General features: G+C 53.7%; 1 protein-coding gene across 9 annotated transcripts; it reads left to right on the forward strand.

The window, feature by feature from the left end:
* Positions 1-844: 844 nt before the first annotated feature.
* Positions 845-11,159, forward strand: PLK5 (polo like kinase 5 (inactive)). Of its 9 annotated transcripts, none has more exons than XM_070465326.1 (11): positions 848-1,149; positions 1,740-1,853; positions 1,992-2,108; positions 2,732-2,861; positions 2,958-3,045; positions 3,144-3,239; positions 3,863-4,118; positions 4,192-4,318; positions 4,476-4,552; positions 4,693-4,778; positions 11,141-11,159. In XM_070465326.1, exons 1-10 carry the CDS (start codon positions 1,039-1,041, stop codon positions 4,768-4,770), a joined length of 1,194 nt encoding a protein of 397 aa, XP_070321427.1. In that variant the 5' UTR covers positions 848-1,038; the 3' UTR covers positions 4,771-4,778; positions 11,141-11,159. The 9 variants fall into 9 exon arrangements, with proteins under 9 accessions (XP_070321429.1, XP_070321427.1, XP_070321426.1 ...); XM_070465325.1 differs by lacking the exon at positions 11,141-11,159 and adding an exon at positions 9,720-9,809; XM_070465323.1 differs by lacking the exon at positions 11,141-11,159 and adding an exon at positions 7,688-7,777.
* Positions 11,160-16,806: the final 5,647 nt, after the last annotated feature.

Below are 16,806 nucleotides of genomic sequence, written 5' to 3' on the forward strand. Positions count from 1 at the left end.
AGCCCTTCTAACCCCTCCCCATTCATTGTGTTATGTAAGGTGTGGGTATTAATTCTGAAGCATCTGGAGGCAGCTGCCTATATTCAAACCCAGCATTGCCCCTTCCTGGCTGGGGAAGTGAGTTCACCTCCCTGGGTCTCAGTGTGTTCATCTGTGAAATGGGGACAAGGCCAGTACCTGGGTCTCAGGATCAGTGAAAGGGTGACTTGAGACAGCGGAAGTGTGAGGCACAGCTCAGAGATGCCACCATAGTTCCGCAGGGCCCAAGCCTGCCCTTTTGTCCTCTATCTGCCTGCCTCTCCACGGCTGCCCAACCCAGAGCCAGGAGTCACCACCCCTAGTGCCTCTGTTTAGTCCTCAAATCCTGCTCCTGATGCCTAGTGTCCATAATGCACAGCAGCTTCCTAGCAGTGCCCCTCTGGGCTGTACTTCCTTCCCTACCAGCCCCAGTCACAGAGATATTAGGCTTCTTCCACTTTCTCTCTCTTCCTCTGAACCCTGCTGTGGCTCCCCAGGGCCAAGATGATCAAGCCTCACATTGTCATACAGGCAGGCCCCAGGAACCTACCAATCTGCAGCAGTCCCACGTGTGTATTCAGGACGATTAGACTCAGACCTCAAGCGCACCTTGTGGGGAGCCCCGCCAAGCCCTCATTCCCACCCACCCTTCCTTTTGAGGCCTCGAGAAAGTGAGACAAACCTTCTGACCTCAGTTTCCTGCTCAGAGAATGGGCGCGTGGACAATTCACAGCTTGGCGGGAGGTGCAGGATCAGAGAAGCCAGTGAGCTGAGCGCGCGACTGGCGCGGGGTTTACGTGCAGGATGCCAGCGCCGCTCTGGTCCCTGGAACTCCCGCCAGCCCATGAGTCCCCACGCGCCCGCCCCCTCCCGCACCGGCCGCCCGGAGCGTCTGGACTCCACCCCTCCCCCCTCGGCCAATAAGAGGCGCCCCAGTAGCGCGCGGCCCCCGGAGCAGCGCTGTGCGCGGTGGTCGCGCCCGAGGCTGCGCCAGTGCGCCAGCCAGGCCCCCGGGGAGGGATGGATCCCCGGCCGCGGCGGCGGCGGCGCAGTTGCTGCCCGTTGGTCTCCGTCTTCCTGCGCGACCCGAGCTCAGGGCGCGTGTACAGGCGCGGGAAGCTGATCGGCAAGGTGGGGACTCCAGCACTCCAAGTCCGCGGCAAGGGGGCCGGGCGGAGCGGGGGTCCCAGCCCGGCTGAGCGCAAGCGAAATCCCGACCCGCAGATGAGCCAGTGTGCGCCCTGGCTTTTGTCTCTGCGTGTCCGCGTGTCTGCGGGAGTTTGGAGGCTGGCGCGGGGCTGGCGTGGGTAGACGCCTGGGTCTGCGATGTACTCGCTGTGTGGCGCGCGTTGTGTGGCGGGAGCCGGTGTTGGGCGTGCAGTGCTGTGTCGTGGGTTATGTGTCCAGGGGATGGGTGTGTGGTGTGTTTTGGAGCCTTGGTGCGGACTCCCTGAGCGTGTGTGTCTGCGTGTGTAATAGGTCTGTGCTTTCTGTGTGCGGGCGTCGTAGCGTGTGTCTGGGTACTGTGTTGGGGTTCTGTGGTCTCTGCGTGTCCAGGTAAGGAGGCGTCTGTGATGTATCTGTGTGCCGTCGCGTTTATCTGTGTTGTGTTGCTTTGGGATTCCAGATAGGAAGGTGTGAGCTCTGTGTGTGTGTGAGAGGAGGCCTGGCCATCTGTCCTCACACCTGTATGCACCCAGCTTGTCTTTCCTGCCCTGCAGGGCGCCTTCAGCCGCTGCTACAAGCTGACCGACATGTCCACCAGCGCTGTGTTCGCGCTCAAAGTGGTGCCTCGCGGAGGGGGCGGGGCTGCGCGGCTACATGCCCGCGGCAAGGTACTCTCTGCGCGTCAGTGCCCGGGAGCCCCAGGACTGAGCGGGTCCCCAGAGAGGTCCCTGCCCTGGGGTGGGGAGCTCGCCTGTGGGGGTATGAATGCCTCGGGTGTGGGCGCCTACCGGGTGCCCTGCCTGCAGGTGGAACGCGAGATCGCTCTGCACAGCCGCCTGCGACATCGCAACATCGTGGCCTTCCACGGCCACTTCGCTGACCGGGACCACATATACATGGTGTTGGAATACTGCAGTCGCCAGGTGCGGGGGTGGAGTGAGAGGGAGGCATGTCCCCTCCCACCCGTGTCTGCTAAGCTCATCTGTGTCCTCCCACCCTTGTCTGTCTCTCCTTACCTGTTTTAACCTGAGACCACGCTAGGCCCACCTGTGCACCCCTGCCCACCCAAAGGCTCTCCTGACCCACCTAGGCACATCTTAGCCCATCCGTGCCTCTCCTGTACTCAGCCAGGCCCCACTTGCCCACACCTGTCTCCAACTGGGCAGCCCCGCCCCCTTCCCCAGGTTCGGGGCTCCCAGGGCCACTCACATGGTGCAGCCCAGAGCCCAGATGTCTGATTGGCAGGGATGCCCGTTCCTGGACCCAACTGAACTTAGCTGCACCTTCACAGCCCACTTAAATAAACTCAGCCCACTTAAATAAACCTAAGCTCACCTGTGCCCAGCGTGCACCCACCTTGTGTTTATCTCTGGCCTACAAGCTCATCGTGGCCCCTCCATTCACTGAACTCCTGAGCTCACCTCTGCCCAAGCCACAATCAGCAACGTCCACCTGGGCCTGGCTGAATTTTCCTTTGCTTTCTTGGGCCCCTGGAACTCACCTGTGTCTCCTCGATGGTGGTGTGGCACCTGTCGGGCCCCTGCAGTCGCTGGCCCACGTGCTGCAGGCACGGCAGACGCTGACGGAGCCCGAGGTGCGCTACTATCTTCGAGGCCTGGTCAGCGGCCTGAGCTACCTGCACCAGCGGCGCATCGTCCACCGGGACCTGAAGCTCAGTACGGACCGGGGTGGGGCTTTGGGGCAGGGTGAGGGCGGGGCTTCCACTCAAGCCACGCTCCTTCCTCACCGCCTGCTGCGTTCCCCTCCACAAGGTAACTTCTTCTTGAACAAGAACATGGAGGTGAAGATCGGAGACCTGGGGTTGGCCACCAGGATGGGGCCAGGGGGCCGCTGCCACAGGTGACTGCAAGCTCTGAGCGGGCTCTCTGGGTGGGTGCAGGTGGGCCTGGCCTGGTGTGGGGGCTCCCAGTCTTCCTGAGCCCCCGTTATGCCCCCAGAGTGCTCTGCGGGACCCCAAACTTCCTGGCTCCAGAGGTAGTGTCCAGAAATGGACATTCCTGCCAGTCGGACATCTGGGCTCTGGGCTGCATCATGTGAGTCCCCCTGGGAGCCCCAGGCCTGGGGAAGGGGGTTAGGAATGCCCAGGTGGGGACAGGCAGAGGCAGGTAAGGATGGGTGTAAGCATATATGGAGGAGGTTGAGTGTGGGGACAGGCAGGCATGAGTGAACATACGACCTCAGTGTGTGCAGCTGGGGGGCAGGCAGGAGCAGGCACCTGCCATCACTTGAGCCTACAGGTATGAATAGGGATACAGGAGGGTGTATGTGCAGCAGAGGACGGGTTTGAACATGCCCAGAGGTGTGGACAGGTGTGTGCAGGTGTTAGCTACATAGGCAGATCAGGACATTTGTACAGACATGAGGCATATGCAGGATTGGGACAGGTGCGAGCAAGCATAAATTAAAACTGGAAAGGTCTATGCAGGTGTCCAGGTGTGACCCAGGTGCAGGCAGGGTACAGACAGATGCTGCTGTCTTCTGTGTAGACAAGAATGACTAGGTGACAGTGGACGCAGGGCAGGTGTGAGAAAATGGGTGTGAAGCGGGGATGGTGTCAGGGATTGAGGGTAGGTGTGCACAGGTAGGTGTGACCCAACCCTGGATGCCCAGAATAGATCTAAGCAGGTGCCCTGCTTCCTGCCCCCAACCTGGCCAGGTACATGGTGCTGACTGGCGTCCCTCCCTTCGTGGCGGCTCCCCTGTCGGAGATGTACCAGAACATCCGAGATGGCCGCTACCCTGAGCCTGTACACCTGTCTGCCAACGCGCGCCGCCTCATCGCCCGCCTGTTGGCCCCCAACCCAGCCGAGCGGCCCAGCCTGGACCACCTGCTGCAGGATGACTTTTTCACGCAGGTGTGGGGTGTCAGCGGGACAGGGCGGCCCCTCTCTGGGGTGTCTCAGCAGCCCCAGGTGAGGGTCAGCACCCCCAGGTAGCACAGGTACTCAGGAGCAGCCTGCTGACCTCCAGCTCCCCACTCTGAAGGGCTTCACCCCAGACCGGCTGCCACCCCACTCCTGCCACAGCCCGCCCATCTTCACCATCCCCCAGCCTCTGGGCAGACTTTTCCGAAAAGTGGGCCGGCTGCTACTGCCCCATTACCGGGCGCCCTGTGAGTACCTCCCCTTCCCCCATCACCTGCTCCTCCCTGCCCTGCATCTCACACACCTGTCATATCCCCTTCCTGCTCTGAAACCACCTCCACGGCAGATGCCCTCCATGTAGGGCCAAGCTCTGCCCCCACCCCTAAATCCTTGTGTCCCCTGCAGGCCCCTTGGCTCCTCAGGAGGCCTCAGGTTCTGGAGAAGACGGTTCAGACCCTGACTCCATGGAGTGGGGCAGTGAGGTGAGGACTGGGAGTGGGGAGGTAGTGGGGAATGCAGAGGGCGTCCTCACAGCTGGCTGGGCATGGGGAGAAGTCACAAGGTCTCCATGGGGAGGCCAGAGCCCATCACCAATTCCCAACATCTGCTGCTCCCTCCCCAGGACTCCCTGTTGGAGAGCGGGGCTCTGTGCCCCCGAAAGACCCATCCAGCTGTTGGCCCAGGGGACACTCCAGAGTGACCCGGCGGGTGAGCACGCTCCATCCTAGACACGGGGGTGAGGGTGGAGAAGTGGGGGTGAGGATTGCGCCTTGCAAGCATCACAGCCCCTCTCCTGGCCTCAGTTTCCCCACCTGTAAAGTGGGGACAGTGTCTGGATTCCTGGGTTGAACATGGGACTTTTCTGGATGTGGGAGAGGGGCTGGGGTTGCCCTCCAGATCCTGTGCCCCCCAACAGAGACTCCCGAGGGGAGTCCAAGGCAGGAGGTGGAGGCAACCATCAGGAACCTGCAGCTCTGCCTGGATTCGGGTCCCCCAGGTAGGGGCCGCACAAGATAACATGAGATTTGCTGAGAAGCCCGGAAGACAGACTTCCGGCTTCCCCTGGCCCTCCCTCTGGGCTGCTGGATTTCCCTAGGCTCCCCATTCCTGCCTTTTTCCTCTTGCAAGCATTTGCTCCGGGCTGCCATGTGGACTTGAGCAATTTTATTTTTAATTTTAAAAAGAATGCTTAATGAAATAAAGCAAAGCCCTGCAGTGTTTTGGACCTTATAGGCATTTCAGATTTATTGATTGCTAAAAGCGGCTGTGACCCCAGGGTCCCCCAGTCCTCTCCCCTCAAGGCAAGAGTTGCTTGGGTTGTTTTTTTTCGGCTACCCCATGTGTTATGCAGGATCTTAGTTCTCCCTACTAGGGATTGAACTGGCTCCCCCTGCAGTGGAACATGGAATCTTAACCAGTGGACCACCAGGAAGCCCCAAGAGTTGGTTTTCTATGCCCTGGACCTTTCTCCCCACGTCCTGTGCCTCCAGCAGGCCCCTCCAGGAACCCACGCTCATGTCACTTCCTCCTTGTGCCCAGCCATGCAGGACCCCCAGGAGAGCAGCAGCCTGTCTTCTGGGCCCCCAAGTGGGTGGATTATTCTAGCAAGTATCGCTTTGGCTACCAACTGTCAGTGGCAACAGGGTCTTGGTTTGGGATAGCACCCACATGGCCCTGCACCCCCCAGGGAGATAAATCATGGAGTTCCTACCCTCTGTGGGGCCAAGTCCTCCCTGCCTTCACCTTTCTTCATTCACTCAAGTATTTAATAAACACCCACTGTGCATACCTACAGGTGCTTAATGCCTGCTGGGGGAGAACAATGCTAAACAAACGAATCACTAAGTTGATTTTGGTGGCAGTTTTCTGAAGAAAATAAAGCAGATGAGGTGACAGATTGGTGGGGTGGAGGCAACTCCATAGAGCGGTTGTGGAGGGAGGGGATTTGTGGTGGAGTTATGCTCCGGTGAGACAGGAAGGATGAGAGAGGGCCTGTCAGGAGCAGCATCAGAGGCACAGAGAACAGCATGTGCAAAGCCCCCAAGATGGGACCCAGTGTGGTGGGTTTGAGGAGTGGCATGGAGGCAGACATGAAGTTACAGAGCCTCATAGGCCACTGCTGGGCTTGGAGCAGGAAGGAGGAGTCTGACTTGTACTTTTATTAACAGGAGACCAGCAGGGAGGTGGCTGGACTAGCTGGGTGGATAATGGTGGTGATTTGGGCTGGGGTGATGGCTGTGGAGGGGTGAGCAAGGGCTGCAATCTGGGTGTAGTTTGCAGGTTTGGGGAGGGGATGGAGCAGCCACCAGAGAGGAAAGTGGCAAGAGGGCAGATGTGGGGAGCCATCAGGATCTCAGCATGGACAACCAAGCCTGAGGAGCCATGGATCTGGAGTTTAGGGCCGGGGTTTGGACTGGATGGACAGAGAGGGCTTGGTTTCAAAGCCCTCTGCAGAGCTGGTTTCAAATCATGGTCCAAGGGGCTACAGGAGAAGGTGTCCTCGGGTGTGAGGTGCCCAGGATGGAGCCCCTGACTCCATGCTCACCGCCCTGTGCCCCCCCGCCCGAACAACAGCCAGGTGAGCTACGCGCCCCACTTGGGAAAGCTGCAGATGTTTACCCTGAGGAATGTTCCCAGCCTGCTGGGTGCCCTGCTGTTCCCCAGGGCACAGGGTTCCCTGCTGGCTGTCCTGAGGCTCTTTGCCTGGTACATGCAGTAGCAGCTTCAAGAGGTGAGGGTGGAGGTGGGGGAGCCAGGGGGCCTGAGGCCTCCCAGCTGGGTCTGTCCACAGGAGGGGGCCCTGTCCATGCCCAGCTGGCCGGGCGCCCCTGGCCTCCGCCTGCTGTGCTTCCTGGTGTCTGAGCATGTGGTGCTGCTGCTCTTCAGCGACGGGATGGTGCAGGGGAGCAAGGGGCCCCCTCAAATGGGCCTGGGGTGTTGCATGCTTTTGGGAGAAAGCCCTAGGAAGCAGTTGGTTCCTGGTGGAGCCAGGAACTGAGATTTATGACTCCCAAACATAAAACTGGAAATAAAATGTGTTCGAATGATGGCAGAATGTCACTGGGGATCATGGTCCCATGTGGTCACCGGTAGCAGCTGGCAAAATGTCATCTCACTGCAGAATCAGTTGTAGGTTTTCCTGAGCAATTCTGGCAATCTCTAAGAAATTGCAGCCGCTCCTAAAACAGACTTCCAACACAGTAGTATACAATCCTTACTATCATCTTAGAAAAATTACTATGATTTTATTTTACAGTAAAAACCCCATCTCTGTTTAGACCAGAGTGCCCTGACCAGGGCTGGGTCTCAGAGGGCAGAAGTGGCTTCCAATGACCATGCCCAGTGGCAGGGAGAGCTGGCACCAGTGAGGAGCTGCTGTTCCCCAGGGCACAGGCTTGAGTAGGAGGTCTCACTGGGTGAGACTCATAGGCAGGGGCTCCCATCTGAGCCTTGGTCTCCCTGTCTGTGCGGTACAGCCCTGGCTTCTGGCCTGGAGTCTCCACGGGTGGGGCAGCCACTGAAACTCAGGTCAGGGCACCCTCAGTCTCCTGTCCACTTGCCCCCTGAGGGCCGGGGCCTCTTCTCCCTTCCACCCCAGCTTCTCCCCACATTGGCAGGTCAGCGGCAGCGGAGATCAGGAACAACTCGTGCTAAGCGGGGGTGGTGAGGAGCTGCTGCTCACAGTCTGGGAACTGGGCCAGCCTGGCACCTCCTACCCACTGGGCATCCTGCGGGGCCATGGCTGTGCCCCAGGCACCCACCAGCACCTTCAGCATGCCATGCTACAGAGCATCTAGCGATCCCAAGGGTCAGAGTGGACCTCTGCATGTTGATACCCAGGACCCAGGGTCCATTTCTGCTCCCGTTGCCCCCCTTTCCTCCCCAAGGGATGTCCTTGGGAACAGCATAGGGAGTGTGCAGGGGGTTGGCGGGGGGGGGGGGGGGTCCTTGTCTAGCCTCTTGGCATGACTGTTCAACCCAGACTTGTGTCTGGATTTGTTCTTTTTTCATTAAAGGAGACTTGACTCTGCAGCCTGCCCCATCTGCCTCTCTTTGGGGCATTTAAGGAGCTTTGGCCAGGGGGCACCCAAACCCAGTATGATCTGAGCCCAGTGCTCTCTGTGACACAGATAGGTGGGCCAGATTTTCACCAACACAGAAATCCTTACCAGAGTGGGGTTCTGCCATGACCAAAACTCTCAAATATGGAATACTGCTTAACGGATGGGCAGGGAGGACACGGATGGGGAGGCTGGGAAAATGGTGACCTCTGTCATGCCAAGGCAAGACATTTGGCACCTTTGCCCTGGGGTGGGGCGTGTGCGCTCCTAGAGCTGGAGGCTCTGGTTGATGGACAGCTGGTCGTTATGTGCAAGAGGAGAGTGTCAGAAAGATGAGTTCAGGAAAGTGCTGGCTGGCGAGCCAACAGAAATGAGAGAACTCAGAGGCTTGAGCCTGGCTGGTCTGGAAAAGACAATTGCTTCCTGAATCCAGATTGTAGGAGGTGGTGTTCTTCAATCCATCAGGCTCCCTGTGCTGGGTCAGGATCAGGTCAAGTGAAGCAAACCCCAAGGCTTTTTGTTTTGAAGTTGTTTTTTTTAATGTATACCATTTTTAAGGTCTCTGTTGCATGTGTTACAATATTGCTTCTATTTTATGTTTTGGGTTTCTTGGCCATGAGGCATGTAGGATCTTAGCTCCCCAACCAGGGAGGTTCCAATCCCAAGATTTTGAACAAAGGTTCTGAGCCCTTTGATGACATCCTTGCCACCTGGCGTGGCTGCCTGTGGAGGCGGGAGGTTCAAGCCCATCGGCTGTATTCAACGGGAAGATGTCTCAGGGGTTGGAGACATGGCCCAGGCAGAGCTGCAACCCTCACTCAGGTGACCCTTCACAGCCCTGGGAAGGAGCCCAGGGCCCACAGGCACCCACCTGCAGGCAGGGCACAGGGGCACCTGAAGAGGGACGAGACCTGCATCAGGTCACCGAGCAGGTCAGAGTTGGGAACCTGAGCCCTCCCCCCAGCAGGCTTTTCCCTTTGAACTGCCTGCTTGGAAAGAATCAGTGCAGGAGATCCAGGCTCAGTCCCTGGGTGGGAAGACTCCTTGGAGAAGGGAATGGCAACCCACTCCAGTCTTCTTGCCTGGAGAATTCTATAGACAGACGAGCCTGCTGCTGCTAAGTCGCTTCAGTTGTGTCTGACTCTGTGTGACCCCATAGACAGCAGCCCACCAGGTATCCCCGTCCCTGGGATTCTCCAGGCAAGAACACTGGAGTGGGTTGCCATTTCCTTCTCCAATGCAGGAACGTGAAAAGTGAAAGTGAAGTCGCTCAGTCATGTCCGACTCTTAGCAACCTCATGGACTACAGCCTACCAGGCTCCTCCGACCATGGGATTTTCCAGGCAAGAGTACTGGAGTGGGGTGCCATTGCCTTCTCCACAGAGGAGCCTGGCAGGCTACAATCCACCGGGTTGCAAAAAGTCAGACACGACTGAGCAACTCACAAACACACCTGCTATCAGTTTCCAAATTGCAATCTGACAGATGAAGCTAAATCCCCAGGGCTGATGCCTCTCATCTCTGGTCCTCTTCCTTCCTGGGGAGGAGGCCCCAGCAAGTTTCTCTGGATCTTTCTATCCATTTTCAGGCACTCATGCTCCTGTGGCTCCCCTGGTGGCTCAACTGGTAAAGACTCTGCCCACAATGCGGAAGATCTGCGTTCAATCCCTGGGTTGGGAAGATCCCCTGGAGAAGGGAATGGCTACCCACTCCAGTATTCTGGCCTGGAGAATTCCATGGACTTTACAGTCCATGGGGTCTCAAAGAGTCAGACACGACTGAGTGAGTTTCAGTATGTTCCTATGGAAAAAATTAAACCATCAGTGTTGCTCTTTCTCTCAACCCTGTGACTGGGTGCATTCCTGCCTCTGGGTGGAAAGACCCACCTGGTGATTTTGTGGAAGAATAGGTAAAGGGAGGGAATGAAGGGGCTGGGGGCCCATCAGGGGAGGTCACAGGCCTGAGTGTGGTCAGACCCAGGAAGAGAAATCGTTCTGCATAAAAGAGGGAGAGTTTAGAATCTCCCTGGATTCCCTGGAGAATCCAGAGGAATGGGGTGTGAGCAAAGAAGTACACAAACCATGTGTGAATTGTGTTTTTTTAATCTTTTTTACTTTGCTACTATTATTACTACTGAAGTAACATAACATGAAATTCACCATTTTAATGTGTACAGCTCCATGGCACTGAGTGCATTCAGTGTTGCACAGTCACCACCCCTGTCTAGTTCCAGAACAGTCCATCACTCCAGGAGAACACCTGTCCTCATCAGCAGTCACTCCTCACCCCCTCCACTTCCCCAGCCCCTGACAACCAAGAACCCACTCTCTGTGCCTGTGGATCTGCCTGGAGATCCACATTTCCCATTTTCTGTTCTGAGCATTTCCCATTAACAGAATTACATGCTGTGTGGCCTTTTGTGTTTGACTTCTCTCACCATCATATTTCTTCTTTTTTAATTAAAAAAATATTTATTTGGCCTTGCTGCATAGCATGTGGGATCTTAGGTCCCAGACCAGGGATGGGACCCTTTCCCTCTACAGTGCAAGCCCAAAGTCTTAACCACTGGACCTCCAGGGAAGTCCCGAGCATGGTATTTTCAAAGTCCATCCATGCTGCAGTGTGTCAGAATGTCACTCTTTTTCCTGGCTAATACTCTAATGTATAAATGGATGTTTCAAGTCACTCATTTTGGGGGTGATGCATTACCCAGCAATAGCTAACTAACACACATGCCAAAACATGAAAAGGACCCAGCCCCTTTTCTGCCCAGAACATTTGTTTCTGGGGGGGGGGGGGGGGGAGGCAAAACATCCATGGTCCATTTAACTGTGCATCTTGCAAAATGACCTACCTAGAGTATTTATTTCCATCTGTTTGTGGGCGTAAGAACAGCAACAATCTGTGAGAATCGCCCACACCCTGAGCCTACAATGGTGGTTTATTAAAAATAAACCAACCACGGAATATATTAATTTCATAACCTCCCAGGCCGATTCTTATTTCTAGGTATGAGAACTTCGAGAGATGGCAAAGTGCCCACACCACCCTCACACTGAAAATTTCTGGAATCTTCTTCAGAGAGGTTAACTGTGTGTCGTAAGAAATAAAATTACTAGGAGAATTATTAGCCTCACCTTTTGGGGCATTTACAACGGGCTGGAGCTTCATGAAATGGAAATGAATTCATTCCAGGGATGACCAGGCCGTTTTTGTGTGTTTTTTTTTTTTTTAAAGAAACCACGGAAAGTCTATTTAAACCTGAAGAGTGAGGGAAAATTTGGCTTCACTCAATTCTACCCTTTTCCTCCAATCTAAAGCGTCGGCAGACCCCAGCCTCTGGACTACCTCTTCATTGGTCCGTGGGAGCATGTGTCACGATGCCTCCTCCAATCACCAGCAAGCGAGGCGGGACCAGGGCTGTAGCATCCCGGGCAGGCAGGTTGGTTGGTGCCATGGCAACCTGGTGCGCCATCACAAAGCCTCGCAGGCTCCGGGTCCTGACTGCGGGCACCTGGTTCCCCATCTACTCTAATTCTCAAAGCTCACCTGAGTGCTGGGAGCTTTCCTCTCCCCATTTAACAGATGAGAAAACTGAGGCACATGGATTGCTAGGAGAACAGCTGTAAGTAGGTCAACCTGAATAATATCAGACCGCCTCACTGAAGAGTTTAAAAAATCCTGATGACTCCGGGGAATCATGCTGAGCAAAAAACAAAAACAATGTCAAACATACTTACAGTCTCACATACTGTAAGATTATGCTTATATAGCACTTTTGAAATGATATCCTTTTTGAAATGGAGGACATTTGAGTGGTTGCCAAGGTTAGGGAAATAGGCCACTGTGGTGTGTATACATGTACCTACCCTACTGATAAAACTGTAGACAACTAAATACACACACATACACAAATGCAAGAAAAACTGAGGGACCTGGAAATCTGATTTAGATATAAACGTATCCTGGTTGAGGTACTGACTGTCGTTTTGCAAATGCAAACTTTGGGGGAGACTGGACAGAGAATGTATAAGGGATCAGCATTATTTCTTTTCTTTTTTTTTTTTTTTCAGCATTATTTCTTAAAACTCCAGGGGAATCTACAAGATCTCAATAAAAATTTCAATTAAAAACTCTGTTTCGGACTTCTCTGGCAGTGCAGTGGTTAAGACTCCTCGCTTCCATTGCAGGGGTGCAGGTTTGACCCCTGATCCGGGAACTAAGATCCCACATGCCAGCATAGCTCGACAAAAATTAAAAATAAAACAAACCCAAAAAACTCTGTTCCTTGGTTCCTCAATAAATTAAACATAGAATTACCAAATAATTCAGCAATTTTATTCCTAGGTCTATATGCAACTAAGTCTGTGTGCCTCAACTACTGAAGCCAGGACTTGGCAATGAAGACCTAGCACAGCCAGATTTTTTTCTTTAATTTTTTAACACAAAAACATTTAATTAAAAAATTCATCCCTCAAGGATGAATGGATAACAAAAGGTGTATTCTAATACACTAGAATATTCTTCAATCATAAAAGGAGAGAAACCCTGACACTCCCTACACGGTGGATGAAACTTGAGAACACGATACTCAATGAGGTAAGGAGACACACGAGGACACACAGGGTGTGATTCCACTGATGGAATGTCCAGAGCAGGCCGATCCACAGACACAGATCCTGGTTGTCAGGGGCTGGGGGTGGGGAGTGGCTAATGGAGGTGGGATTTCTTTTTGGAGTGATGAGAATATTCTGGAATGAGATGGGGTGATGGACGGGCCAAATTGTGAATATACTCAATGTACACTTCAAAGTGGTAAATTTTGTTATGCTTACCACAATTGAAAAAGAATCCTGCTGCTCATGTGGCACCCAGACTAATTACAGCATAACTGGGGGGACTCAGGCTTTGATATTTTTTAAACCTCCTCATCCACACTGAGGATCTGTGTTGGGAACCACTGGTTAGAGTACATGAACAAGACATGATAGCCAGATCTGCAGGGAGTACGCGCCGGATGCAGATTGAAACCAACTGACTTGTAAACAATAACAATACACTCACGGAAAGGGAAATGCTGTCCAGAGAGTTACTGTTAAGAAATCAGCCTTACCGTGAGGATTCCCCTGGTGGTCCAGTGACTAAGACTGCACTCCCAATAGAAGGGGCCCAGGTTTGATCCCTGGTCAGGTATCTAGATCCCACATGTCTTAACTTTTTTTTTTTAAGTTATTGTTAACAATTTTAAGTTCTGATGGTGACACTGTGGCTACGTGTGTTACTCAGTAAGCATCCTGGCCTTGTGGACAAATGCAGTTTGCTACAGAGCCTGGTGGGGGTGGGGCAGGTGGAGAGAAACAGCCGAGAATTGCTAGGGAATTTGAGAACTGGTTATTTGCTGAAGCTGGGTCCTTTGGATTGACCCTCTCTGCTTGGATTTACACGTGACGTTTCCAACACTAAAAAGTTTTACGAGTCAAGCATAAGTCATTTTAGCTGGGACATGAATCCATCTTAAGGGTTGCTTGAAATAAACCAAAATCAGATGTTCCAACTCTGCAAGCGGAACCCTCCATGTGGGTGGGTATGTGGGGAGATTCCGGGACACAGCATGTTCAGGGCCAGTTTGGTCCAATCCCTGAGAAATGGGATGAATGGTTCTCACTGGGGGAGGGGAGGTTCCTGCCCCCATTGGAGACTTTAGAATATTTTCATCGTCAGAACTGGGGAAGGGGGGCTCCTGGCATTGAATGAGAGGGCAAGGATGCTGGTCAACCCCCGCAGTGTCCAGGACGCCTCGCAGAGGATGATCCAGGCCCCAAATGACCACAGTGCCTAGGGGAGAACTTACATTAATTATCTGGAAGAATAAACTCCAAGCCCTGCTCACACTGGACACCAGGGTAAATTCCCAATGGTCAGATGGTGTAAAGCAGGTGCCCTCCAGCGTCTGTGTTACCTCCTCTCCCACTCAGGTATGTATTTAAATGTGCGCAGTATCTCAGGACCTCAGGAGGTCAGGCGGTTAGGGATCTGGTTAGGGTAGAGAAAAAACCCTGTTTTATTTGGGTGGGGTGAATCGGTCCCTGTCGTGTATTCAGTCAGCAAACGTTTAGGGAGGGCCCACTGCGTGCCGGCGCTGAGCTGCTGAGCGATGGATGGTGGGCTGTGGAAGGGGACCGGTTTGTGTCCTGAGGAGCCCACAGGCCTGGGCCGAGGGCAGTTACACCCACTTTACTACATAAATAATAAGGAGCGGGCTCTGCAGCTGTATCGGGCAGAGTGTCATGCGCAGCTCTGGCCACACGGTGGCGACAGAGGACAGGCAGTTCTGGTCCCTCCCAGCCGCTGGAGGGGCCCGGCTGGGGATGGCGCAAGGGGTTAATAGCAGCAAAAGTGCTTGGGGCTTTCTGGCTTCCTCCTGGCAAACCCGCTCCTGGAATGGCAAGGATCAAGGCGCTCAGTCCATATCCATAAATGTGTGGGGAATTAATTCTGCTCCAGGTTCATGAACCTGCCAGTCCCCACCCCGTATCCTGGCGCTGTTCAGTCCCTAAGTCGTGTCCCAGCCTCTCGGAACCCATGGACTGCAGCACACCAGGCTCCCCTGTCCCCGGCTACCTCCCTGAGTTTGCTCAAATTTATGTCCAATTGAGTGGTGATGCCATCCAACCATTTCATCCTCTGCTGCCCCCTACTCCTCCTGTCCTCAATCTTTCCCAGCATCAGCGTCTTTTCCAATGAGCTGGCTCTTCACATCAAGTGGCCAAACCAAAGCTTTGACTCTACAGACCTTTGTTAACAAAGTGAGGTCTCTGCTTTTTAATATGTTGTCCACATCCTGTTAGGCTGCTCTGCATCTTTAAAGTCAGAGTGGAATTCAGGAATCACAGGAGGGACCTCTCCAGCATATATGTATTTCCCTGCAAATCAGTGGGTTCTCATTCCCCTTCATACCTCATAGAGTTACCACATGAAGCAAATAAAAACATAGTACATTCTGTTAAATCTGAATTTCAGGTAAATAACTGAATGATCATCAGGTCGAGGGGTGTCCCAGGCAATATTAGAGACAGATTTTGACTAAAAGCATGATCCACTGTGTATTAGAAATTCAAGTTCACTGGGCGTCCTCCATCTTCTAGGATGCATTATTTCAGCTCTGGCATCTGGCTTCGCTGTCCCTTGGATGTGCCCTCATTCTCATGGGGTGTTTTGAGGATGTCTTTACTTTCTGGCACTGCAAGATGTCTAGGCTCATTTCGTAGTTTCCCTGCACAGAACATAGAATCAGCCATTTCTCCACGGTGCTGGGGCAGCTTTTAACACAGCTGTGCGAGTTTCCTATATTGAAACAAAGCACCACACATGTGGGGGCTTAAAGCAACACAAATTTATTCTCCCTAACAGTCCTGGAGGGCAAAAGTCCTCAGATTCACACGTGGGCAGGGCTGTCCCCTCCGGAGTCTCCCGGGGAACACTGGCTCCCCCCTTTTCCAGCTTCTAGAGGCACTGCATCCCTGGTTTGCGGCCCCCTCCCTCCATCATCACAGCCAACAGTGCAAATCTTCCATATCTCTGCCTCTGACCCTCCCCCTCCCTCTTATAAGGACCCTGTGATGACACTGGGCTCCCCCTGGGGAATCCAGGGTTGTCTGCATCTCAGGGGCTTTAATCCCACCTGCAGAGTCCCCTCTGCCGCATGAGGTGACACGGGGACAGGCCCTGGGATCAGGATGTGATGTCTTTGGGATTATTATGCTGCCGACTGCATCAGCCCACAGGTTTTCCCTCCCCCGTGGCTTTGTCACCTTGGGGCCACTCTGATAAGGACCTCCACTCCCTGTTACTCTCATCACAATCTCTGGGCACACTGGCCATCCTGTTTCTCTGCTTTAAAAGAGTCTACATAGTAAACAGCTTCCCTAGATGCTATCTCAATTTAAATTAAAGCCAAACAACATTTAAGATTCAATCTCTTGATTGCACAAGTCATATTTCAGATGCTGGGTCACCCATGTGGCTGATGGCTCCTGTACTGGTCGGTATAGGTCTACAACATTGCCATCATAACAAGATGCCCTATGGGACAATTCTGGACTGGAACATTCCAGAGAGATGTGGCCCACAGAGGAACCTCCGGCCACCTGGGGCTATTTACATTTGAATTCTCTTGGCCAAAGTCCAGTATGGGCTGGTGTGTATTTCTCCTTGTAAAGGGGAAGGTCCAAGGGTGAGGAAGACTGTGGCAAAAATGGGGACCCAATAAAAGTCCTGACACAGGTGGGAGAAATTAAAGGAGGAATTCCAAGGCCTGGCTCCAATTCACCTTTTCAACTCGTCTCCCATTATTCTCACCTGTCCCTCTGATCAACCACTCTATGTTCCCTGGATGTGTCCTGGGATCTCATCACCTCTAAACCTTTGCCATGCTATCTGCACCTGACTGTGCCATCCAGTCAGTCCCTCAATCTAGCCTACCTACCGTATCAGTTTCCCAGGGTGGCTTTAAAAAATTACCTTAAAGTGGGCGGGTTAAGACAATAGGTATATGTTCTTCCTGTTCTGGGAGGCCAGAAGTCAGGGATCAAGGTGTGGCAGGACTGTGATTCCTCTGAAGACTCCAGGGCGGGTGGTGGGCGGTCCTTCCTGCCTCTTCCAGCTTCTGGGGGCTC

This window comes from Odocoileus virginianus, chromosome 3, assembly GCF_023699985.2.
Source record: "Odocoileus virginianus isolate 20LAN1187 ecotype Illinois chromosome 3, Ovbor_1.2, whole genome shotgun sequence".
NCBI lineage: Eukaryota > Metazoa > Chordata > Mammalia > Artiodactyla > Cervidae > Odocoileus > Odocoileus virginianus.